Here is a 26876-nt window from a genome sequence, read left to right on the forward strand (position 1 = left end):
GTGTGTGTGTGTGTAGGCGTATGTATTATTTACACCTGGTTTAGGAACTCTGATTTAGAAGGAGAACAGAAAATGGGAAGATTATTCATGTCATGATCTACAAGATGAAAAAGGGGAATCATTAAATAAGTTCAACAACTTCATGCCACATTTCAAACACTTAGCTACCAATTAAGTGATGATTTTGTGTGTAATTGTGAAAATGTGGTTGGCAATAGTGTGTTGCATTTACACCAAGGAATATGTAAATGATACTTTTATTTTGTTTCTCTTGGTGGGATGTCTGACATAAATTCATCAAACGGCTGCCTCAATTACTACCTTTTTGGTAAAGAGACATAAATTCACCAACTGCTGAATAATTGATACATGGCTGGTGATTAAAAATGCATAGTGGCTCCATCTGAGAGGCGCAGGGATAATAAGATGATGACGCTTAGGAGTCAGCAGCTCCTTTCGTAAATTTGTGTTTCGACAGCGTCTATAAAGTTGACCACTGAGTCGGAAAGCTTTTTGTTGCTGTTGAGATTTACTGTAATGTGCTTGTGTCTGTCGACACGATGGAAGCCTTTTAGGTGTGCAAGTCTCGGTGGTGAAGGGAGATTTTAGTTTCATTGCACTATGTGGAATAAACTGTTTGGAAAAAGAAGGAAAACTTTGGAGCCTCATAGAGATTAAACCCACACAGCCAGGGTCTGCTTCAGACATATCTTTACCATCGTCATGCTATTCCAAACATTATTGAATGTTTTAGGAAACCTAAATTATCACTCTTTGGAAGACGTCTGTAGGGACCAAGAACAGAGAGAGAGGTGAAAGTAATTAGCCTTATTTTCTCACACCCTCTTTGCTAAATGATGTGGGGGAAAAAGACTGAGGTGAGAAACACCAGAACTGAACAAGTTTCCTCAGAAGGCCTTCAGATAACAGGCAGCGTGGAGCTTAAACCTGGTCCTACATATGCATTTTGTGATGCAAGGTGGAGCTGCCCAATTATGGAAAATGAATTATGGTTAATATTGGTCTCTTTTGAAATCACTTGTTTAAATAATTGCTCATGTAGTTTGGACAAACAATGCATGAACTAGAAGAACAGCTTTAAAATATGACATTTTCCATGATGGCTTTATGTTGAAACTTCTTCTGAAGTAAATCGGGGAAAAAAAAAAAAAAAAGTATTCAAATAGCTTATCAAAAATAAAAATAATTAAGTTATTATGCTTTATTGCCCTTCAACAATCTCTTACATACAAAATACTGAATTTAATTTACAGTGTAGTATACTGTAAGATACTAAATAAACTATAAATTTAAAAAAAAATAATTGCGTTATTTTGGCAAAACAACTTTTCTTGGATTGTAGCGTGCTTCTGGTGCATCATATAAATTTAATTAAACTCTGACTAAATATATTAAATATATTTTTAGCTGCTTGTTAATGGCTCACTTCGTGTTTCAGCTTCTGGTGGTTGGTGTAGTGGCAACATGACTTTGGGAGCTTTGCTTGCATATCTATCCCCTTTCTCTCTGTACTCATTTCCTGCAAAAGACACCAGTACTCCATTTTTTTTCCCCCATAAATCCAGTAGCTGAACAGATCTGTTGTAATTTTGAGTGGTGCTGAAACAACAGAGTAGTAAGTGGTGAACACCCACAGGAAGGAATTGACATCACCTTATTATCTGCCAATATTGTACTTTAGAAACCACCGTTTCTTAGTATGGCTGCATTATAACAGAAATGTTGGGGTCTTTTTTTATTAAGGTATACAAGCCATTAAGTTCAACATATTTATAGCCTTTCTTACCATCAAATTGTCATGTGCTGTTTCAAAGAAGTGTTGCTTTAAAACTACTGACTGGTGGTGATCCTCTGACTATGCCTATAATTTACACAAACTTAGAAATTACAGAGGAACTGAACTGAGAAGGTAAAGCGTCAGTCTATATTCTATGTAACTATTGACTCTTTATGACATTCATGGCTTGATTAAAAATGACTTTGCTTCAATACTACTGAAAAAACAAAACAAAGCAAAACAAGAAATTATTAATAATATAACACGGTGATTATTATTTTTCTAAGATTGTTTTCTATCACAAATGTGACCTTAGCACCAGTCATCTACTTAACACCAATGTTCATAGTTTCCCAGCAGTATTTTTAAAATTGAAAGTAACTCAACAGCAGAGACAGGTTTCTTTCCACACCATGACTGTCTGGATCTGTGGTTGCAGGAAGTCCTTCCTAACTGCTGGTTTTATGTTTCTTGTGAGCAAAGGAAAATTGTAGGAACATTCCAACAACCAGCTGACTGCAAGTATGCAGCAAATAGCACTTGTGTGCTTTACATAGTTGGAAAAAAAAAAAAAAAAACCTCTGGTCAATACAGCAAGTTCTCTAGACCTCATTAAAATAATTCATAGCCAACAGGAATGCAGTGATGAAAAGTATATTCAGCTCTAAGACCTTGATGCTGGTTATCCAGCTCATGCTCACGCACACCTCAATTAAACAATGAATGTCCCACATTTTAAAGGGGCGTATTTTTTTTTATATTTTTAACTGATATTGGTAGGTCAGTAATAATTTATTCTTTGTTTTTATTTTCAAACAATACACTTTGATGCCTAAAGTCCTTGGTATTGTGGCAGTTTTTCCTTCATCCTCTAATGTTGTCCGTCTTAGCTTTTGGTTTCAGCTTAAGTTAAAATGGGCATCACAGCTCCATCACGTGGGAGCGGGACACAGAGGCCACAGTAGTGCACGCACACTCTCGGACAAAAAAATGTAGTGGAGTGGGAGTGGGACTTGGAAGTGAGGAATGCCAGTGGAGCGGCTGTGGTATTTCATCCTGACGCAGAGCCGGGGGTTCGTATCAGTGCTCTGCTTGACTGAACTGGACAAATAAACCCCTGTTTGTTGTTGCAGAGAAGCTGAGTTTGAAGGGGCAATTTTGGAGGAAGTCGCTTGGAGAGAAAACAAACCCGTCGCCGGGCTGTAACCTGTTAGTGTCGGGGTAACGAGACATGATGAAAGAGCATTTTATTTACAGACGGTTTGGAGATCAGAGGTCGTGATCAAACGGTAGTTTTAGGAGTTTCTCAGGGGTCTGCAGACAGGATGCAGCAAAGCTTTGGAAAGGTCATTTTGTTGTTCCTTTCTCATGGAGATAACCAAATGTCCTTTAACAAAGGACATTAACATCACAACGATTATAAATGAGTTAAATTGCATAATAACAAAGAAAATCCATCCATCCATCCATCCATCTTCTTCCGCTTATCCGGGATCGGGTCGCGGGGGCAGCAGCTTCAGAAGGGAGGCCCAGACTTCCCTCTCCCCAGCCACTTCTTCCAGCTCCTCCGGGGGAACCCCAAGGCGTTCCCAGGCCAGCCGAGAGACATAGTCCCTCCAAAGAAAATGGACTAACATATTTGATAATTGGAACAAATATTTCATTTCCCTATTACAACGGATTAAAGATGCAGTTCTAAATGAATGCATTTATTAAATAGAAAAGCAGGACAGAAAGTCTTAGTGGTACTGAGACTGTAATCTTTTGAAGCATTAGCATACTTTGATACTGGTAATCTACCCCCCACTTTGCAACCCACTGCTTTAGATTTATATGTGAAGTGGAGAAATTATGAAACATTCTTCTCTAGAAAAGATCGTCTAAAAAATAAATTCCTAATTGACTATCTGCAGCCAAGCTTCCCTGAAAAAATAAAATAAAATAACTTGTCTGTCTTTCTCTAAATCCCATCCACAAGCCTTGATCCTGATTATCTCAAAGGTCAGGGTCATTGTCACTCACGCGGTCTTGGTAATGAATTTAACCCTGTCATTGACCTGAATGACTTTGTTTTAATAACTTTGCATTATTGATTTCTAATAAATCAAGTTTCAACTCTCAACCAAAGGCACCAAATTTGCTATTTGATGGCTTCTGTTATAGGGTAATATTTTAAATAGTGCCTTTTCATGATGTCCGATGTAGCCTTATAGGTTGCAGTGGGTTGGCAAAGTGTCAGATGGTTCTCACTTGGTGTAATTTAATTAGGTTTGTAGGTCACAGAAGTCACAATTGAAAATGATGACGACTCCGCATGTTATGTTAGACATTCACAAAGCAGTAGGTCTGAGTTTATTCTGCTGCCCAGTTACATTATCCTTGACTGGTTGGATTTCAGGTTTCTCTTTTATAGAAGATGAATGTTACCACCAGCTCAGGCCAGAGGAGAGTCAAATCATCCGTATCATCTTTGTTTTCAAAGTTTGTTGTAGAAATTTGAATACATGCAGCTACTTCTCGGTTGTTTTACTGCAAAGCTTTTGGTGTGTAGCTTATAGCCAGACTCACTTCTTTCTACAGATGTACAAACACTCTTTTAACGTACACCTATTCGTGTTTCACTTGTGTTGTCAATTCACATTTGTTCTTAAGTGAACTTTACTAATATTCTGGGTATCTTAAAAAAAAAAAAAAAAAAAGGCCATAATTGATATCAACGTAACTGCTAAATTTCTGATCAGGTCCTCTGCTAAACAACTGCATAATCTGCCACTAGTGCCAAAAACAGCTTAACACCCAAATAGTAATGGAAACCAATCAGACATGCTTATTAGAATCATGATGCATTTTTCATCCTCTGGTTCACATTAGCATCCATCACAGCAAATGGATCATCAGCATTATATTCAAGGCTAATTGCTTGTAGCAGGAAGGCTTCCTCTGTGTAGGCTGTACTGCACGAGGAAAAAGACGACCGTTTGCCTGGATAAAAATGCTTCAAAATTTTATATTATTATATTTATTCACTCATAGCACGGTGTTTCCCAAAGCCAGTTTAAACAGGATGGTCAGTGTGGGATATCAGGAGAACATCCGACAATGTAAAAACGACACTCGCTGTATAAACCTTTTGGGTAAGGTGGACTGTTTTCTGCAAGACATAGCAACAAATTACAGTAACTTTTGCAATCCTAATGATCCTACAGTCATTAAACCAGCTGTTTACTTTCTGTTTTGTTTTTTTAAAGTCACATTTTACAATGTTTACATTTTACAATGTTTACATTTTAAAATGTAAGCATTTTCAAATGTAAAATGTAATGGGGATGCATCTTCGGTCTTTCACTTTAAAATATTCCCAAAATGATATGGTCCCCATTTAGTCATTTATAGACACCTATGAACTGCGGATATTCATAATGGATCTTTAACAATCCAGCTTTAATAATACAACTCTAATCTTTTTGAGCATTTATTATCCTCCAGTTGGATTATCTGGTGACTGTCTGATCCCTGGTGCTGAGCAGGGGTTTGTGTTTATCTGTGTGTCTTATTAGTGTTCACTGATCCCATCTCAGAGGAAAAGCATGGGGTCCTGCCAACATCAAGCAAGACTGACTCCTCCCTCATCCCCACATTGCCCTGGTTGCTCTGTCTTTTGTCTCGTTTATTTATTTATTTTCTTATTTTTGTCATATACACGTGTCTGTGTCAGTGATACAGTAGTACTCCAGTATGAGGACATCTTCCACTTTTACTTTTTTTTTTTTTTTTTTATATATGTAGCATGTTCTCCTCTTGTACTGTTGTCTGTACCTCAGTTTTTTCTGCCTGTCTTGATTATCCCTGTGGTCTGCAGTGATTGCTTATTTACCCAGAAGCCAAGAGTCAGAATCACGTTGCTGCACACACACAGAGCCCAAACCCACGTCCTCCCCATTGTCTGTAGCTGGAATACTGATGAATGAGCAGGATTTTTCTTCAAACTAAACGGGCACAAATGTCTCCAGTTAATTTCCACAGCTTGCAACAAAGAACAAGCTGCCTCATTCCCACCATTATTCATTGTAAAAACACAAATGTGTCTATTTGATATCTGTATCCTGGAGCCGGAACCTTGAATATAATCCTAATCTGAAAACCCAAATAATCCCTCACGCAGCCATTCTGTTTGTTTGCTTGTTTAGTCCCAGGTGGGATGTTTTCTAATTAGACATGCAGCCGAATTATTTTATTTTATTTTATCTGCCACATGGGATTTTATCACCTTCGAATTGCTCGCCTTGTATTCTTAGCATCCAAAATGTACATTATTTCTGTTATTTATAAAGCGACACATATACACTGGCAATTTTTTTCTATGAGCAAAACCAGAAGCAGAGACAAAACACGGCATTAAAATAAAGCATGAAATGTTACACAGTCAGACACCACATGCCTCAGCTCTCTGCAGCTGTGGTCTGATGAAACCAGCCAATCAAATCGGTTCAGGAAGCACCAATGTCGGCTGCCTTTGTTCTTCTCCGAGCTTCCCTCTCCAGCACTAAACACATAATGATGAGCAGGGCAGTGATAAAGGAAAATTGATGTCTTTTTTTTTTTTTTTTTACTGAGGCTGCCAGTACAGCTTATGAGAAGGATGTGCCCAGCGGATAATATAATGTGGAAAAGTGGTCTCCTGCTGCCTGCCTGATTAGTATCTGGGGAATCTGAAAATGCTTCTCTAGGAAAAATTGCATTTTAAGCATTTTTGCTCATTGTTTTGCCTTGTAGGTGTTTATCCTTACTGGAGGTAATGCGTTTTATTAAATATAGAGACTCCTATAGAGTATGCATTTAGATTTTGCTTTTATGGAGAAGTATTAAATATTTCCCCTCAAATATAGACTTTGAACGTGTTGTGCCATGACTACGTGTATAGTTTGATCTGTAATTTTGGTGTAGTGAAACTCTGCAGACTTTGGCGCAGAACGCTCAGCTGCATTGTCAACAGCTTGTGTTTGCTGTGGATAAGTAATGTGAAACAAGTTATTTTCACAGTTTATTTTTAACTGTTTGTTTATTTATTTATTTTTTTTTTTCCTGCAGTTCGTTTAGTTTCATGTCAACACAGGAACAATCTCTGTGGCTCTTAGGACATATAAATCTGTTACATTTTTTTTTCTAAATTATTTGATTTTCTTAAATTCAATTTTTTTCCTACTTTTTATTATTATTATCATTTTTTTTACTTCTATGTTTTGACGTGAATATATTCTAAGTACCTAAAAAAATATTGATTCAAAAAGCAAATTAGCAATATAAAAAAACAATCTTAAGCATTTTGGGGTTACATCAAATTTTGGTAAATTGTCTTTTTTAACTTGTTGTTTTTTGTAAATATTGTTTATGGAAGATAAAGTTGCACTTGTGTCTAATGTGACGGGAAACATGACTGTGACTTAAATTCATGTTTTTTTTCATCCGTATTACATTTTTTTGTATTCTGTGATCCACATAAACTCAATCATCAATTATTAAGATTTATGTCAGCTTGTCCAACACTTACAGGTTTAAAGGGTCTTTAATAAATGCTTATTTAATGTTTTCATCTCACATCTTACTTTATAAACTTCACTTTGAATACTAATTACAAACTTCTAGTGTTACAGCAGCCTTTACTCTTCTTTCTCACTTGAATTGGGTAATATTAGTAGCTACTTACTGTATTTAAAACCAAATCTTCAAAAGAACCATGTGATTGGATGTTCTTTCCAATGGCGAAGGATCACCTAAAATGCTCCCTCCTTGTTGTGTTTAATGATATCGGATATGATGCATCTATTACTCATTGCTGACTCTAACTATGCCAGTGAGATTAGGTTAATGTAGATCTCATGAATAATGAGCTGTAATAGCAGAGGATGCTGCAGAATGTCTTGGCCCTGTAGAGCAGCAAAAGTCCCGCTTTGTTTTCTCAGAGTCCTGAATTCACAGTAACAACCTACAAGAATCCAATTGTGTTTACCTCAGTCATTTATATGTAAGTGGCTTCCTTAAGATTTCCACTAAACTCTTACAAAGTGAAGATAATTGAACTCCACTGAGTTTATTTGTAAAACATTGTTTAAAAAAATGTTAGAAAGCTGCAATATGTAACTTTTAGAAATAATGTTTTTTTTTCTTTTTACACATTTGTTAAAATGCGACAGATAATCTGTGAAAAAAAAAATCAAGCTCTTCCAGCTTCCCCTTGTGGTAATGTACCCATGTGGAGAAATGCACAGCTCCTGGTCAGAAACAACCAATCAGACCAAGGAGAAATATCTTAATTGTCAGCCACCCTCATGTATGTGCTGCTCACAACCTTCCCTCTACATTCAACTTCCCTTTACATGCAATGAAAGTCATTTTTGGTTAGTCATTTATTTTACCCAGGGGACATAAGAAAAATTAAATGAGAAAACTCATCTCCATTTCCACTTTGTCATTTCTGTTTGGACATTATAAGTTTGTTCCTGCTGCTGTCCTAGATGGCATTTAATTTAAGATATGGGACACTGAATTGTGAAATGCACAAATCAAAAAAACTGAGCATTTTCTTTTTCTTTAATTACTTCATGTTACAAGATGAAAATTCTTACCTTTAAATATCTGTATAAATTAAAAACAGACATTTTTACCACTTGATGTTATTTTTCATGCACGGTGCGATAGTTTGTAGAAATATAAAACTTCTTTTAAACACTTCAGTTTAACAGATCTGCTCAACTCTAATTTGTTTTCAATAGTGGCTCCATTTTGGGTCATCTGTTTAATAATTTCACTTGTTCTGCTCCTCTGGGTCCCTTTTATTTAATTATGGCCTCTTTGTATCTCCATCGCCTCTTCTCTGTTTTGTCTCAGTGGATGGTCTTTGTGAGGTTTTCCCTCCTTTTCTGCTTGGCACTAGAAGTAGTCACTTCTGTCATGCTGTGTTGACAGTTTATGTTTGTAGCTGGGACATCACAACTCATTAATGTCAGATACACCGTCCTGCACATGAAGGACATTTTGACGACAGTTATGCAATAAAAAGCCTGTCGGCAGTGGATTTGTGAATTAATGTCACGGCTGTGTGTTTTCAGCTCTTATTCTAAGACAACATCCTAAATAATTCTGCCGCAGGAAGAATCAAAACTCCCAGTCGCTTTTTCCCTACTAAACCTTCAGATGACTCAAGTGAACTTCTGTAATTTTTAAAGTTGGATTCTTCCAACTTTATTTTTAAATATCTTAAAATAATAATCATAAAAAACCCCCCAAAAAACTTTGCATCTTGCTTTTCTTTTGAATGTTGAATTGGTTGGTCATTGATCAGGCCAGTCAAGATGAAAATCGGCCTATGCCAGCCTCCTGCTGAGCAGTCGGTTCATCTCCGTGTCAGTGTTTGTGTGTTCTCTGTGCTGCAGGCCAACTAGACAAATGGTACTGTACAGCCGGTGGCAGTGCTTTTGTACGTAAGCCACCAGTGTGTGGTAGATTGTGTGCATTACAGTGAGTGAGAGAGAGTAATGGCAGATGCTCTCCTCAGCCGAGTACACATGCTCCAGTACTGCTGCCATCTGGTTGTGTGAGTGTATCTGAGGGCGCAGAGCTGGTCACCGTGAAATCACTGATGGATAGGAAGACTCAAGGCTTAAATCCACTTAAGATAGTGAGCAGAGATGGAGAGAGGTAGAAGGAGGGGGGGGGGGTTTCACGGACTGTAATGCCTTTGTCCCTTTGAAAGGGCAGATGGAGAGAACACTGTGCTGGAAGAGTGCAGTGGGGCAGTCATGCATTGAGGGAAATGATGGGACGTTGGCAAGCTGGAGAAAAACACGAGTTGTATGGGCAAACTCATCTGAAGGGACCACAACATTTAAACAAGTTAGTTTCTATTGTTGTTGATGTTCTCAAGCAAAGATCGTAGCTCCTACAACAAATGACATTACTTGTCTACTTGTAATTATAAATGGTTCATGTCGATATGCCAATCAGTTGGCTTCTGATTGAAGTTGGTGAATTGGGTTTTATTTTGCTATCTAATAAATGCATAAAAAAAGTTAATTAATCAGAAAGCAGAATTGGCTTTAATGCAGCTTAAGTTGAGTAAAGATCGGATAAAGTTTAGGGTTTTGTGCGTTTTTGTGTAAATTGGGACAATCTCAAACACCTTTGCATTTTTACAATATTTGTCTTAATTTTCAGTGTCCTTTTCAATAACACACAGCTTAAACCTGAGGAAACCTGTAGCAACAATTTGAAAAGCTGCAAGGTGTCTTAGGTGTGAATGGGTTAAAGGAGAAAAACTGGGACATTTCTGTATGGCAATCACCTAATGTCCAAGATTAGAATAAAACAAATAATTGTCAAAAAGCTTTTCCGCTGAGCTTCACATATCCCGACATCATATTCTAATTTACATGAGTGCTGCTTTGTGAAACAAAAGCAAAATAAATGCTTAGAACGTGCATAAAGAAGTGAATGGTTCAAAAGCAAATAGATATGCAAAAAAAAAAAAAAAGATTTTTGTTTCTCATTATTACTCAGAACGTCAATGCAGCCAACATTTATTTTAAATAATTTTAGTTTATTAAAGGACAGATGAAGATTATGAAGGTCTACTGATTAGTTTTGCATCCATTTCTTTCTTCTTTTTGTTTTTGAATTCAGATACAAATGTAGTTTCAAAACATAAAAAAAAATGTCTAAAGATGAAAAGTGCAAATATCAGATTTGTTTTTCTGGCTAAATGGTATCAGAGTAAATCTATCATTAAACATGTGAACGACCTGCCAGATAACTACACTTGTTAAAAGAAAAAAGAAAAATAAACAAAAAGTAAATAAATTATTCTCCAAACTGACATGCTTATTTTGTGATAATTAAGCAGGCTTATTTCCATTTCAGTCTGGTGCTAGATATCATCTTGCTCTGTCAGATCCCCTCTCCTTGCAGCCACACAGCATGTAAGGTCCATAGTGCAGGAATGAGACGTTGTGCACGGAGAGGAAAGGCTGAGCAGACCAGTCGTGACTCTTGCTCTTTAGAAGAGGTTATCTTTGGCCACACAGGCCTGGCTGTCTGCCTCCATCACATCAAAACATGCAAACGCTGCCCGTGGAGCCGACCCGCACAGGGCTAGAAATCACTGTCATCCTTTTTTAGCCTTAGTTCACACACTTCTGCTTCATTCTTTCACATCTTTTAGGAATAATGTGTCACTTTCTGGACTTTTTGAATCCAGTCGTCGCTTTATGCTTTTGCTTTGCCTCTTTTCTCTTTGCTGGATTTGTTCAGACGCCTTTGCCCTTCATCTCTTTTACACACTTTATTCCCTGTTTTTCTTTGAAAACCACCTTCCATGTATTCTTTCTCTCAAGTCTACTTCTGGCTGGTGTTTTGCTGATAACTGGAAGCTAAATGTGTCTTACTCAACATGGCATGCTCGAACATTTGTTGAAATTATGTTCAGATATTTAACAGAGATGGCTGTTCCGACTTTTTCTGGGTGTTGGGTTTGCTGATCATCACAAAATCTCCCTCTGCTTATAGTTACAGGTCGAGGTATATGCCTTCTTTCTTTAAGATGTTATTTATTTATTTTTTTTTTTATGGCTGTACCTTTATTTATGAATAAAAATCAGTTATATTCATTGTGTAAGCCATGATGTGTCTGTAGAGTCCTTCATTTCCTTTACCTTGGCTCCGGATTCTCTGTTTGTTCAGCAGGCGAAAACTTCAAAAAGTACACAAATATCTGTCAATGCATCACTCTAAAATGTGTTGTTTAAGGGATTTTATTTGGTTAACAAAGTTCAAGAAACTTCTAATGTTACTGGTTTGATGCACCGAGTTAAAATCCTCCCCAATCGTCCTTGTTTTGTGTTTTTTATGGAAATGTTTGAGTCGCGTGTCTGCTGCTCTCTGAGTCACCTGGACATTCCTCTGTGTTCCTTGTGATTTTCTTGTTCTTGTTTCGCAGACTGTATTTACAGCTGCTAATTATATACATCTCCTGCTACGCACTCGTTAATCCCTCTGTTCTCTCTTAGGCTCTTGCGACCCACCGAGCCTACCTCCTGACAGCACGCATTCCAGCCAAGGTAAGAAAGGCAGCAGGGGTATCGTCTTTATTTAAAAAAATAAATAAAATAAAACTCCCCAGTGGAATGCACTAATTATACTGTGGTCAAAATGTACTCTCTCATGTTAGTCATGAAAAAACATTAGTTGATACTTTTTCAATTAAATAAACAATTTATGCAGAGGTATGTTTGAAGGAGATGGAACCTGGTACCTTCAGTGTCTCTCGTGGTCATTGGGCGAGAGGCGGGGTACACCATGGATGAGTCGAGAGCCCATCAGAGGACCAACATGCACACACACTCATACCTGTAGACCAGAAGACCACTTAACACAGCAGCCATGTTTTGGACTGTGGGAGGAAGCTGGAGTACCCTGAGAGAACCCACACATGCACAGATGGAATATCCAAACTCCATGCAGAAAGATTTGAACTTGGAAGTTTCTTGCTTCTCCAAGATGACCGCTGATCCCTGATTGCTTGGTCGGCTTATAAAAGCTCAAAAATATTTCAATGTATCCAATCTATCTAAGTCTCTTTTGGGGCTGGGGGAATTCATCGATTTTGGAAGCGGAAAGCTTCAGTATTGACTTACTGTGTTACAGTATGGAAACTCAGTTTGCTCCTGGCTGTAAATTCAGAGCTGAAAACTGCCTGTAGCTTCTTTTATTCTCGTCTCAGCGGGTTTTCCTGTGCGAGTCTCTTCGATTGATGATTTGGCTCCTCTTGTAAAAAGCTTCGGGGCTTAACAGTCTGTGACTGCTCTGCAGCATTCACACAGGCTGTTTCTCACTCACATAATCATTCATGTCTTCTTCCTCCTCTTCCCCCCCCCCTCTCTGTTTGTTTTTTTTATGCCAGGGTTTGGACAAATCTGGAACTTCCTTTTAGTATTTTCCAGGTTTGGCTATGCATAGAAGAATAAAAACTCGGTGTTGAAAAATATTCATGTTTTCAAACTTAATTCACTAAACTTTTGCTTAAAAGTTAAATGAATGAGTAAAGTGCTTTTCACATAGTTTATGTTCAGTTTACATCCTTTGTGTTTGGATTGAAACATCTCATTTTAATATTGTCATCAAACTTATTAGTGGCACCGAGTGCGAGAACCCACAGATAAACACTTTCGATATTTTAATCATAATTTTGGCATTTTCATTTCCACTTTTGGTGTGTTGCTGCTTAGCGACCGAGTCTGAATAAGTTTTATTCCACGTTTCTCTCTTTATTGGGAAAAGTCTGAAACAGTTCTGAAGCGATGCAGAAAAACAGATATGCTAAGATGTACTTTTAAAGCATAGAAATAAAACCTAAAGTTATGTTAAATAATAGGCAGTCTTTTTATATCAGCCAATTAAACCTAAATGATAAGAGATACTTGAAACCACAACAAACATAAAGAATATGAGCTACTAAGCTGACAGATGGGTACTGGACGACTGACCAAACGGCATTTGGTTCCTCCACGCAGTTCCCAGTGTGACATCGTAGCCACTCGTTAGCTTGGATTTATCACCATTGACTTCAGTAAGAGGTGTCCAGCCATCATAAAGCAGAAGTAGATGAAATTGCAAATAAAACAATTAAAAATCCATGCCGAAGGCGCCTTGTATACTACTGTGTCACACCAAAGTCCAGCAGTTGCTGTAATCATAGTTTGTGTAGCAGAAGATTAAAGTGTTGGTAGAAACCAGTGGGTGTGTCCAGTATTTGCTGATGGACCTCAGATATCGAACAATGCATTTTCTCACAAGCAAAGTAGCAGTAATCGCACAGTCACAACTGGAGATGTATTGATAACCAGAAACCTGTAATACACACCTGACACACACTTAGCTGGTGTTCACTGAGGCCCATAATTTAAGCTTTACATTGTACTATATTCACTGAGGTAAATATATGCAGCCTTTAATGCTCTGCTCATGTGGAATGAACTGTGACAAAGAAGCAAGTAGCATAGTCAATAAGGTTATCTTCCCACAGTTCTTTATTTTATTTTATTTTTTTTCAAACTCTACACAATCTAGTCTGACAACATGAAGCCTAACTCCTTTTTGTGTGTGTTTGGCAACATATGTCACAAACTGAGGTTTATTTCTTTGGGATTTTAGTATGGTATCCTTTGTGTTTGTATTTATGTATTTTTATTTCCTTTTTTGAAATTATTAGAAATGATTCGATAGAATGGAAATCAATGAGTGGGCATCTGTTTTCCAAATGTAAATGGAAGAAATTTTATTGTTTATATATTCGAGAGTGTGTTCAAAGCCATTGGGAACAGAAAAGCATACACGCTCACACACACACACACAGACACACACGCCATACTGTAGTGAGGCAGTAGACAGACTGCATATCCTCTTCCTCTCTCTCATCTCTGTGCCAAGCCTGAGAAACGGAGCTCCCACCTGGAGTAGTCTGGTCTCGCTGCCTGGCCTGCCCTCAGGCTCTCTGCTGTTCGCCTTTCTGAAAGTGGAAGTAGCGGTGGAAAACCGTGCTCATTGTGACTGTGTGCACCCGTCTCACATGAAACGGCTTATTTTGGTCTCTTTTTAGACGTGGAAGTATAAGCAATGAGGTTTTTCCTTCTAATTTTCTCTGCCCTAAAATGCCCTCTTTAAACAGAAATAAAATATGTTAGTGCAAGAGTGGATTTTTATTAGCTTGGAAATGGCAATGCTGAACAAATAGTAAACTGTGCAAGGAAGAAATCAGCTGGTGGATATATATTTTGTTTTGATAGTAAAAGTGACTATAGTCAAATTTTATGTATATGCATCAAAAATCAAGCCCATTTGTAAAGAAACATACATTTTGAATGAAATTAGTGATTGAACTAGTGCTGAATTCTTGCTGAAACTAAACAGATCAGATCTGTTTTATGTCTCTTAGCTTAGCTTATGCGCCTTTAATTGTCTGATTTCATAAGTTTTTTTTTTCCATCTCTTTTCTTTTTCTTTTTTTTTTTTACAGGTGGAACACTCCTTTAATTATCTGGAGATCCAGGGAATAGCTTCCAGCAAGCCGACCCAGGTACTGCACATTACCTATAGGAATAAAATATTGAAAAGGGTTTTAGATTTTTGGAAATATAAATAGAGTAGAAGAAAAATGACTTATTGGAAACAGTGGTTGTTGTTTAAAAGTGGGCGCATTAGTCTCTTTAAGTATATTAAAGCCACAAGATAAGCTAAGCCTAATGTTGTGTGGCTTGCAGATCCCTTAACTTCTTTCAAATTTTGTCATTTTACAACCACATACTTAAGTTTTTATGATTGGGGAAAAAAAAATCAGTAAATTGTGTTATATACTTGTATGCAGGCTTTCCACTGTATTTAGCTGTAAATAATATTTTAATATTATAGTATTCATTTTGTCTGCCAACTTTGAATATCTAGACAATTACCTGATTACCCATTCTTTCAAATCTCAGGAGTATTGTATGAAAAAAGGAAGTAAGAAATAAACACTACCTCTGGAAAAACTCATAAAGTGTGCTGGTTTCTAAATTGAAACTCTCCAAGTATCAGACACAGAGTTCCTGCTCACATACACCCACTATTTGCAGCAGCTCCTACAAATTGTCTGATTGGGAATTGATGCTGCTCAGATCTAATCATCATGTTCTTCATTCTGAGCTTAAAAAAATGGCGGCCTATTCGCACTTCAATTTATCTCTGACCTGGTTAGGTGCTAGGTAGAAAATCAGACATGGTTTTCATTTGTGTCAAATTGTAATGTTTTGGCTCCTTGTGGGGAAAAAAAGCACAAACATATTGAAGTTCTAGATGCGGATCATCTGAACGAGTGTTTGCTTTAAAACGTTCTTAAATCTTCCGTCTCTGCTTGGAAGATCATCCTTAAAATCGCAACACATTTTTAATGAGGAGATAAAATGGACAAATCCAGAAACGCACCCTTACAATATCTGAATCCTCCCATAATCCTTAAAAACTCATTAATAGCAGACATATCTAGGCTGAGCCCCCAAAGGCTTTTTGACTGGAGCGAGTAAGCTGCCAGTCAGCAGAAGCATCATTCAGAGTACAATTTGTCACAGACCATCCTGTTTCTGCAGCTGTACCCCTGTCCTGCTCATTGTGACTGTCAGTTCTCTGAATATTTTGACTGAGGGTCTCCTGTGTCCCAGCCAGGAAGAAATATGCTAATTCTGGCCCACAGAGGAAGCATGTGTGTCAGTATATCAGCATTTGCATAATTGCAGTGAAGACTGAAATGGTTAACAGACTTGGTTATGTTATTAAGCCCCTGCCTGTATCTAATAAATCTTTAATTGTGTTAATGAAAAAACCATGATTGAACTAATTTGCAGTAAAATACTTAAAAAAAAAAAAACAAAAAAAAGAAAGAAGTCAAATCAAAAAAAAAAAAAAAATCTGACATTTGGTCTGAGAAACGTTCTGAGAATTGAATAAAACAAGAACATGTTCTTGCTCATGTTTCCCAAAGTAATTCTTTAGATCATCAATAAGAAAGACGAGCATAAAAGGCAAAACAGTTAGGATTTTATTTTTTACTGACTTGTATTGATCATTCATTATCAATTTCTGCTTTTAGCTACTAGTAGAGTATGAGCGAGGCTCGTTCTCAGTGAAGCTGCTCTCCACAGAGGAGGTGAACGATGTGGTCGCTCATGTAGGAAACTGTCTGCTCAGGATATGTCCTGGTTTACCACCCAGGTAAGTGTAGTCGGTACGGATTTCTGTGTATCTCTTTATTTCAGATGATACATTTTTAGACTCATTAGTCCAAAAAAAAAAAAAATTCTACAAAAGTCCTTCTTTTGTGTTCTCACCGATTGTCCATGTATGAAGTTTTATATTTACAGCAGTAAGATGCTTCTGTAGGTACTGCGATGACCCATTTAAACCTCTGAAGCTGAAGTCTCCTTTCTGAAGGATTGGATTTATTCTCACAAAAACATTCAGCTAAGCTAAACTCAAACTAAATCTGATGTTTAAACAGGGCAAGTGTCTTTCAAAAATGCTGAGCAATGACGTTCTAATCTAGTGAGCCTTAAGTGATGTGCATTAGCGATCTTAAAAATATTTTAATAAATGTGGGCACTTTAGATGATAAATATTCAATTAAACCATTAGCAGATTTGTCTCTTTTTTTTTTTGCAGCATTGCAAAAGTAGTTCAGCAATCCCTCTTTTATCTACAGCAACAGATAATTTCTGAGGCTTTCATCTGCTGCAACGCAGAAATTAATGAACTAAGCATTTTTGCTTCTCTCACCAGTAAAATGATGAAGAAGCTTAGCTTGGAGCCTCCAGACCGACTGAGCTACCTGCAGAGTCTGTGGGACAACAAGCCTGCTGAACCTGGACCTTGTGGTAGGATCCTGACACTTTGCCTTAATTGCTGCGGGCCTTTAAAACGTAACATTAAGAAGCGAGTGTGTGTTAATGTAACACCCCTACTAGTTGCTGCTGGTGTATTTCTTTCCCTGCACAAGGCCAGGTGAACTCTGATTATATCAGTCACTCCACCTTTCTCTCTCTCCGTCTCTCTCTTTCTCTGCCTGTAGGTGGGTTTTCCCAGATGTACAGATGTGTGTGTGACTGGTTAGGACTACCTTACAGAGAAGAAGTGCAGTGGGTAAGTGTGGCTTACTGTCTTTGTTTGGTACAGTTTCACATCGGAGCTGTGCACCTGTCTGCCTGTCTGCCGTCTACTGCCTACATAAATCTGCATGCCGTCTTTTAAAGAATATGAGTGCAACAACACAAAGGTTGAATGTATTGTTGATTGTTTCCTCTGCAGGATGTTGACACCATCTACTTGACACAAGACAGCAGAGAACTCAACCTGCAGGACTTCAGCCATCTAGAGAACAGGTCATTCTTGTCTTTCTTTAGTCTTACTGATCAAAATGCAAGTTATTTTTTTATTGAAAACATAACATTTTGCACATATAAAACCGATATTCTTTGGACGGATAAGATTCATAGTTTGCACCATTTATAAGCAGAAGCAAGTATGTCAATACTGAATGGTACTTCTAAGAAAAATTCACTGCTGGCTCCTCTGTGCGTCATCAGGGATCTGGTAGCTATAATAGCAGTCCTGGAGTTCAACCAGTGGTTCACCAAGCTGTCTACCAAGGATTACAAACTGGTCAGTACCTGCAAAAATCAAAACTCATTCTTGTACTTTCCTGCTTTTTTTGTTTTGTTTCTTTTAAGAGCACCACAGTTTTATTATACTGTGGAGGTAGTGTAGATGTAGTGTACTACACAGAGTCAAGGCTGCTGGCAGTGTATATATGTTTTATTTAAAACAAAAAATACACTTTTTAATGTGAAAAGTGTAGACCAATTCTACCATTTCAATGCCTCAATTCATTTCTGTGTTTTTCTATAGTTTTCTAGTCTAGTTTACGTTCTGTGTTTCCCTCTATGTGTGATTTTTTATTTTTATTTTTTAATTCATCTCTTCCTTCTTCTGTGCTGGACTGTGTATAGTTGAACCTGTCTGTCTGCAGAGAATATTTGTTTCATTTTTCTCCCGTCTTCCCCTGCAGTGTTTTGACTGAGGATCAGTCCAAATGTTCTCGTGTGATAAGACTCCTAATCCAAATGAGACAAAGGGGTTCAATGTCTGAGGCCGTTTCCCTCCCACCCCCACTCCTGGTTCATCACTCCATTACTAACTCAGCATCTCCACGCTTCCCTCAGTCTCACAAATTACCACACGCAGCTTCCTCTGTCCAAACAATTACCTCACACCTCCGTCACAGATACGCCCCCCCTTTTATTGAAACTTAACAAGCCGTCCCTCACCATGCCATGTGGAGACTGAAGGAGCAGTGGTTCCTGCAGGCATATGTTTGACTAGTCCTTTGTGGCAGCTCATATTTAGCTTGAGCCTTGGTGCCTCATTCATATGTGGTGCAGACGGTTTTTGATGATGCAAAAATCAGAGAAATTCCATGTCATAATTTCTATGACATGGAATTTCTCTAATTTTGACAGAACCAGAATTTTGACAGAACCAGAATTTTGACAGAACCAGAATTTACTCGTTGTAACTGTCCCTCCTGAGTAGATATGCTTTTATTTTTTAATTATTAAATACTGTGGATGACCGTGGTTATCCTAAAGAATAAAGTATTGGTTGAATGAATTTGCATGGCTATAAAGCAACATATGCAGATCGTTGTGTCAGGGTTCCTTCACAGTCTGGGAAGATTTGGAACTTTTATTTTTCAAGTTTATGTAAGTAGGAAATGAGAACATAGATTGGAAAAATATATCTATTTCTATCTATTCAACCATTCGTATCCATCCATTCATGAATCCAACCATAAATCCATATGTTCATGTGTCCATCCGTTTCGTCCTTGCAGGTGCAATATTTAAACGTTGAAGGCAGCAGATCAACCACTGCAAGGCCTGACTTGTGTTTATGAGTAGCTCTTTTTGAGCAGACTTTATCAAAATATTTGAAACTATCTGTTTGAAAAGATGTTGGATTGAGCAGTTAATTGTAAATTTCCAGAATGTTGTCATTGTGTCCTTTCCTGTGGTGTCTCATGCATGTAAGGGCATCACAAGGAGATGAGAGAAGGCAGGGAGAAAAAGTGGCGACACAGCAGGCAGAGAAATGGCGAGGCCTGGGAGAAAATGACAGATGAATAAGAAAACAAGTCAGCGTTTGAAAAGGAAGCCTGGAAAAGACGCAAGCTTCTGTTTTTAAGTCTCCAAAACAAGAACGAATTAATCCTGCAGACTTACAGAAGTTCAGCACTACGAGTGTTATATCAGTCCTGTTGACAATCTAATATTTTACGTCTGGAATAACTAAAACTGAACAGATCTGTGTTGAACGTGAAGAGAGAAGAGAATGTTGCTGGTTGCTGATGAGTAAAACCAAATCCGAAAGCTGCAAGCCCCAAATCACATTCTGACCACCTCAGTCCAACAGATAAGGAAACTCTGTGCTGTTCATTAGATAAACAACACACACACACACATACACACACACACACACACGACAGGCTTTCACAACGAAGGATTATGCTGCTCATCCCCAGTTCAATCAGGCTATTAGTCTTGGGGGGTGATCAAGAAGTTGAGCCAAATTGAGATAAGAAGGGAGGATGAGAGGACTGCAGCGATAAGAGGACTAGCCTTCTGGCAACCTCATGATTGGACAGAAAAACTGTGGAGGCATGTTCAGTTTGACCAGATGCAGGGTCAGGACATTAATTCATGACCACGCTGCTATTTAACGAGTAGAAAATGGTACAATACACATGCTGACGGTGTCACCGTGCTGCGCTGCTGTGACGACAGTGCAGAATGGACCGCTCTGTTTCCATTTGACTATTTTCTCACGTTTCACCCCCTCAATACTCAGATTTTATTTCCCCTCAGTTTGCTGCCATCCCTCCTTCTGCGTCTTTTAATGCTCATGGTTCTCCAGGATAGCTGTGTGAACAACAGTCCCCTTCTTCTGTGCTACCCAGTTATTCTCTCTCGTCTTTCTCTCCTCCTCGCTGCTGACTCGTGTTGGACAATGCGTCCCCTGTCTCTGTCCCACTGAGACAGCAGGCGAACAGAAGCAGTTCTTGTAGGGCTGATGTTGTTAATCGGGAATAATAACACAACATTCCAGTAAGGTTCTGTCATCCTAATGGAAACTGTTTGCTAGACTTTTAAAAACTTTTATTAAAAAAAAAAAGAAGTAATTCTGAAAGTAATTCTGAATGCGTATCGATGCGTCATACAGTTCATGTCTGGCAATGACGCAGCGCTCAGCGAAGTGGGTCAGTGAACATCGAGGTGGTTTTCAGACTTTCAGCTGTTGAATTTTTAACTTTGCTTAAATATGAGTGCTTTCTCCTGTTGTGCCGGGACCACAGAAGAGAGGCAACTTGTTCCTCCGGGGGTCTGCTCTCCCCGATGCGTCTTTGTCACACTCGAACAGCTTCAGGTGGAGGATTGAGATCTTGTTTTCTTTTTCACGTTCTGCTGCTCAGTTTTAATTGGCCTGTGTTTTTGTAAACCTAAGAGATTCAGCACAGGTTTTTCTTGTGACCTTGATTACGTCAGTCTCAAGTTTTGATGTTTTACATCTCATGGAATCAATAAATAATCATTTTATTGACATTTTATAGAATTTGCTGGAGTGTAAAAAAAAACCTAAATATGTATTTATTTTAAGTGTTGATGGAGTTTTCTTTTTTTTAATTTTGTTGAATGTGCCAAAATAACCCAAAAAGCAATGAATATTGAAATAATGTCACTTGGTAATACAGTTAAGAAATGAAATGAAAGTCTGAACTACAAATAGAGTTTACACATTGAAAAGTCATTCAACCAGCGTGATGTTTAGTCATTCTAGTTTGATCAGGGATCAAAATCTGCCATATTTTCCTGAAGTGTGTGTTGGCTCAAATGGGCATCAGAATAAAAAAGGAATGGAAACAGGGTATAATTCAGGATGGAACATGACGTTATTTAAATCACAAGTGAGATTTGGCGATGTTTATGATTACCTATCTCAGCACTGCGTGAAAATAAATTCATGCACATTTCTTTTTAAGGTTACAAAACAAGCCAGAATGGAGAAAATGACATTGATTGGTACTAAATGGTGAACTGCACTCACTCTGTAGACGCTATTCCACCCACAACACATTTAATAAAAATAACTCGGATAATCTAGTTCTGAATATATATATTTTTTCCCCTCATGTGCCCTTAGTCTGCAGACGTATGTGAGCAGATTCTTCGAGTTGTGTCTCGATCCAGTCGACTAGAGGAGATGGTGTTGGACAACGCGGGACTCAAAACGTGAGCAATACGTTTAATTTAATTTTGTTTCTGCTCTGTTTTAATTGCGGAAGAGCCCTCTGCCCAAGTTTGTTGAGGCGTGAGTATTTGATTCAGGGAATAATCTAAAGTTGAAATAATTTGAAGTAAATTAGAGCTTTTTTTTTTTTTTTTTGGCTTTGATGCAACGATAAATTTTAATCGGACAAATTAACAAATAAATTGTTTTAATTACTTTTAATTTTGTGTGATTTTTGTACATTTCTACTTCATATCGATATTTAATCATTTTACGTTTGACTCTTTCCATGGATGGATGAATGTTTTTACATTTTCCAAGAGTATGTTGCCAATAAATCCTTTCACAACTTCCAGAGAGTTTGCCCAGAAGCTCGCTGCTGCCCTGGCCCACAACGCCGGCTCAGGACTTACTTCCATTAATCTTGCTAACAACCCACTGGAAGACAGAGGTACAGTCAATGTTCTGATCCACTTGCTGATTGATTCATTGCTGCTTTAAGGCTCCCTCTTATGCCTTTTATAGCCTCTACCATCATTCAGTGCACTGCTCTTATGTTGCATTCTTTCTACTGCTTTAGCTCTCTTCATATTTAAGGTAGCGACTAGCAAGATGCAAGAAGGAATACTGAGTCCTTTTTTTTTTATATTCTGCTTTTTATATGTTCTATGCTGGAGTTATTTACCTAGAACTAATTGTAACACTGTGGTTGGTGATGAGAAAGCATTCAGAGTTGGCAAAAATATTAAGTAAAATCTAATACAAAGCACAGTGTTGCATAAAGGCTACATTTGAACAAATCTGCAAACAGCAAAACAGAAGTAAAAACCTAAAACCTTTATTTAGTTTCATAAAATCTTTCCATCATTATTTCTAATATGCACTGCTTTACTTGACTTAATTAAATAAGGCTTAATTAATGAGTAGTAAGTGGTACAATAATTAATTATTTATTTAATTAAATAAAATTTAACTTAATTTGGACATTTAGGTTCCTATTGCTCATTGCTCTCTGGTTTGCCTCTTAAAATGAAAATAATGACAGTAATTTTACTTATTTTTTATTACATATGCGTCTTCACTATGTTTTCCTCAGCAACTGCCAGACTAATCTTCTTCTAGCCGTTTAAAAACCTCCAGGGTAATATTAGCTGGAAATTTAACCACTCTTTTCTGAATTTTTTTTTTCTACATTCATTTAATCAGGATAAAAATTCATTGAAATTAAAAATCTCAAGAACACGAATGTCCTGGTGTAAACAGCAGCAGAATTTGCAGGTAATTTGAGGTTCCAGCAGTCCATTATTTTCAATGGGCCTGAGGTTGGGGATAAAGAACCTCAATGTTTTAATTTGTGTCTGGTGTCGCAGTTATTGTTGGAACTGTGTCAAAATTACAGCCTTTCAGCAAATTAAATGCATCAAAATGTAAGTAACTCCTGTTAAGTTAGCCTGTAAAGCACTTTGCATTAAAAAGTTAAAAAGTAATTGACGCATCCTGTTGCAGGAATAAAAAAATCCCTGTTTTTGTGTTTGTTTTTCTTTTGCTTGCTGCAGGTGTTTCTTCTCTCGGTGCACAGTTTGCCAAACTTCGTTTGGGGCTCAAGCATTTAAACTTTTCCAAAACCTCACTCTCACCCAAAGGTATGTGCAGTTTTCCACTTGCACAGCTGTGGCAACAGAGAAGACGATGTGATGTTTGTAATGAAGCTGTGTTTTGATAGAGGCTTAAAAATGTAGTGCTTTGTGATGACTTTATTTTGAATTGTTGCCGCTTTGATTTCCCTTAATAGCAGATACAGTTCATATCTTTCATTAGTCTGATTGCGTCTCCAGCTGACTTGCTGCTGAGACTTATTACAGCACTAATAGAGTCGAGATGGAAAAAGGAAGGAGACAATTTGCGTTCACAGGCTGTTTAGAGGCGTATTGTGTATTTCTGTCCGTTCTCCGGTGCTTTTAACTTTAGTTAATTAAACTAAACGGCGTTTTGCATAATGGGAAGTCCTTTCACTCATCAAAATGGGAAGAACATTCAACAGAGAGTTTAGAAAGAACAAACGTGTCTGTCGTCCAACATTACATGCAGATTACATTGCTGATGTTTCCCAGTACCGGACAGCCTGTCAGGATTCACTGCCAACATGTTCTGCTCTCAGGAAGTCAATAGAGCTATCATGTTTCCACTCTGAATGTTTGAAAGGTCCTGTGCTGCCTAAACTGTAGCCCAATTCTCTTGTCAAAGACTCAGTCCATATTCTGTGGCCCCAGAGAATTAATAGCACTTTTTAAATACAATTTTAACTATTTATTTTTCTACATGAGCTATGTTCTTTTCCATCTGTCTAACTTGATCAGAAGAGTCTCGGGATTTATGACCCGACAGGCTGTCAGGACATCACTGCTGAAATGTGTCAGATCAGCTTGTCAGTCATGTGATGGACATGGCACAAATCAGAGGCTGAACTCACAGCTGCATCAGGCTGCCATAGAAACAGCTTTTATTTTTCAAATATAATAAACCACTGGGCACTTTTGAAGTGATCCAATGATGCATTATCTGCAGAGATGCCTTTCTGTTTTTGGAGTTTTTAAAAGTGTATAATGTAAGAAAGTGATTTTGTGTAGCAGGACATTGACTTGCCTTTTGAAAACCATAAAAATCCACAATCTTTTGTGTTTACAACCAGAGCTGTCTGTCTCCAGCCTTCACCTGCTTCTCATTTCCTCTGTCATTTCCTTCAAAATGCTTTCAGAAATGTCAAGTGAAGATTTGAGCATAGTGATAAAGCCAACACTACAGGGCTGTGTGTGTTTGTGTGTTTATGTGCTTGTTCTGGCTTTAGGGGTGAACAGCCTTTGCCAGTCACTGAGTGCCAACCCAACCATCGCCAGCAGCCTAGTCCATCTGGACCTCTCAGGAAACATGCTCCGAGGAGACGACATGCAGGTGGATACCCTGCCACTCAAGCTGGATCATGTGTCAAAAACAAAACAAATATTAATACATTAGTAAGACCTAGCATGTTGGAAAACGCTCAGTGACTTGTGTGACCTGCATGTGAGAAGTGCATCTGTTCTTTGTCTGGACAGTCTAGTAATACTAGACACAAGAACAATGTTTCGGAAAGAAGTTAGGTGCATGTTTGGAAAAACAAAAGAGAGTGGATAAAATATTCACTAAAATTCTCTAAAATCAAAAAATCCAAACATTTTTGCTTCAGTGACATAAAAGAACACAAAGCTAATTCACTAGTATTCAATGTGATTTAATTTTGAGACACTGCAACTGAGCATAGTACATTGAACTGTCCTTGCTTGTCGGTATGCGATAGACATGATGCATGCTTGTAAAAGTCTTCGTCAGTACAATTGGAAAAAGTGCGGTATACATTTGTATTCAGCTGGCAGTCACAGCTGACAGCTCTTTGTCTCTACAACTAGAAACTGAGATTTGCTCCAATTCTTTTTAGAAAATACAAAACAAGTTGGTTTAGGTTGAATGGAGAGCATATGAAGAACACTTATCAATGTTTGCCACATATTGTTAAGTAGATTTAAATTTAGACTTCAACTAGACAGTCCCAACACATGAATGTGCTTTGATCCGATTGTGTGTTTAGACTCTTTCTTCAACTGCATGGTGAATTTTCACACCAGAATAAAGTCTTTTGCAGCCTGTAAACCATCTTATTCCACTTTCTGCATTCAGCTCCATCCATCTTTCCATCATCTCTAAACAATAGTGAAAAAATATCCCACAGTGGATGCCTGATGGAGAGGTGTTGTTTTTTTTTTGTTTTTTTTTGTGTGTGTTTTTTTTTGTGTGTGTGTCTGTTTTCCACCAAATACAACATTTAAACTTTTGGTCTTTTTATTCTTGTTTCTAGCATTTCTACAACTTCCTCGGTCAACCCAACAGCCTGGCAACACTAGAGCTCTCCAACACAGACTGCGCACTGGATCAGGTGAGGCTGCACGACTAACAGAAAGTAGCTAAATGAAATGCATTTGTGCTGAGCAGATATTTCCATCAATCATAACAGAACCGCATAACAGAACATACCCCCTAAAACTTTCAGCATTTCTTTCTGCAAACCATAACCTGCTGTTAGGGTTGTAGCCGAGTGGAAAACGACCTGCTGGCCAATGAATAACTTTGTTGTGGGAGGTGTAATCTAATTTTGCACACCCATTCAATTTGTTGTTGCAGGTCACTGCGCGATGAAGTGGTCTGAATAGTGTTGGTGATATATTGATGTGGGTCTGAGAGCCAGCCACGGCTTATTGATTGGTTTGAGATGTAGCCAGCTGTCAGACACTTGCTGAACTTATCGATTAAGCCTGAAATCATATTTTGTCTTTTCACAGTCGGATGGAAACGTGGACAAATAAAACCGCTTTGCCGTGAAAACGGCTCCCATATTCGAACTCGCTGACATTTGAACGCCTCGTTGCAGAGACAATTGCAGTTACGTGTGGGTTTTGTTGCGTTTCAGGTTTGCTCGGCTCTGCTGCGAGGCTCAGTTCAACAACTCTCTGTTCTCAATGTGTCCAAAAGCATCTTCCCTCACAGGTAAATGAATATCAACATTTTAATAGCTTAAACGGAATGAGGAAATTTGTATCTTCCAAATGTTTTGTGAGAACTTGGAAGATTGAGTGAGTTAAAATAAAAGCTGACCAGATCAATATTAGATGGTCTGTTATTTCCTACTGTGATGGAAATATTTAGGTGTTTTTGATAAGGATTTAAATGTGAGTTGGATACAACTAGACAGTTGAAGGTCCTAGATTGAGTATCTGGAATATGTTTTAATGTGATCTCAGTCTGGAATAATCTGTTTTTCATCATTCCTTGTTGTGCTGTCTTTGAGCTGTTAGAGATATCCAGGGTTCCTACACAGTCTTGAAATGTGTGGAAAGGTTTTCCATTATTATTTTAAAGGTCTGGATAAGTATGGAAAATAGAAATGTTATTCCTTTCCTCGTTTTTAAAAAAAACAAACATTGCTAATAATGCTTTAGTATCACAGTGGTTTTCACATTTACTTTTAACTAGTGATGATTTTTTTTTTTTTTTACTTTCTGACTACATTTACACTGATTAAATATCCAACCAGACCAAACAGATTTTGGTCTTCAAACTTCAAGTCCACGTTGAG

At 37.9% G+C, this 26876-nt stretch overlaps 1 protein-coding gene across 1 annotated transcript in view; it reads left to right on the forward strand.

Annotated features, from left to right (window-relative positions):
- Positions 1-26876, forward strand: part of LOC103151165 (F-actin-uncapping protein LRRC16A) — a 49226-nt gene that overhangs the window by 5117 nt on the left and 17233 nt on the right. The window contains exons 3-15 of the mRNA XM_007571055.2: positions 11857-11907; positions 14862-14921; positions 16467-16588; positions 17153-17247; positions 17442-17512; positions 17678-17751; positions 17956-18031; positions 21626-21714; positions 22069-22163; positions 23269-23355; positions 24558-24661; positions 25602-25679; positions 26211-26287. Coding sequence (XP_007571117.1) covers positions 11857-11907; positions 14862-14921; positions 16467-16588; positions 17153-17247; positions 17442-17512; positions 17678-17751; positions 17956-18031; positions 21626-21714; positions 22069-22163; positions 23269-23355; positions 24558-24661; positions 25602-25679; positions 26211-26287 — 1079 coding nt within the window. The remainder of the gene's footprint in view (positions 1-11856; positions 11908-14861; positions 14922-16466; positions 16589-17152; positions 17248-17441; positions 17513-17677; positions 17752-17955; positions 18032-21625; positions 21715-22068; positions 22164-23268; positions 23356-24557; positions 24662-25601; positions 25680-26210; positions 26288-26876) is intronic.

This window comes from Poecilia formosa, unplaced genomic scaffold (genome assembly GCF_000485575.1).
Source record: "Poecilia formosa unplaced genomic scaffold, Poecilia_formosa-5.1.2 Scaffold273, whole genome shotgun sequence".
Taxonomy (NCBI): domain Eukaryota; kingdom Metazoa; phylum Chordata; class Actinopteri; order Cyprinodontiformes; family Poeciliidae; genus Poecilia; species Poecilia formosa.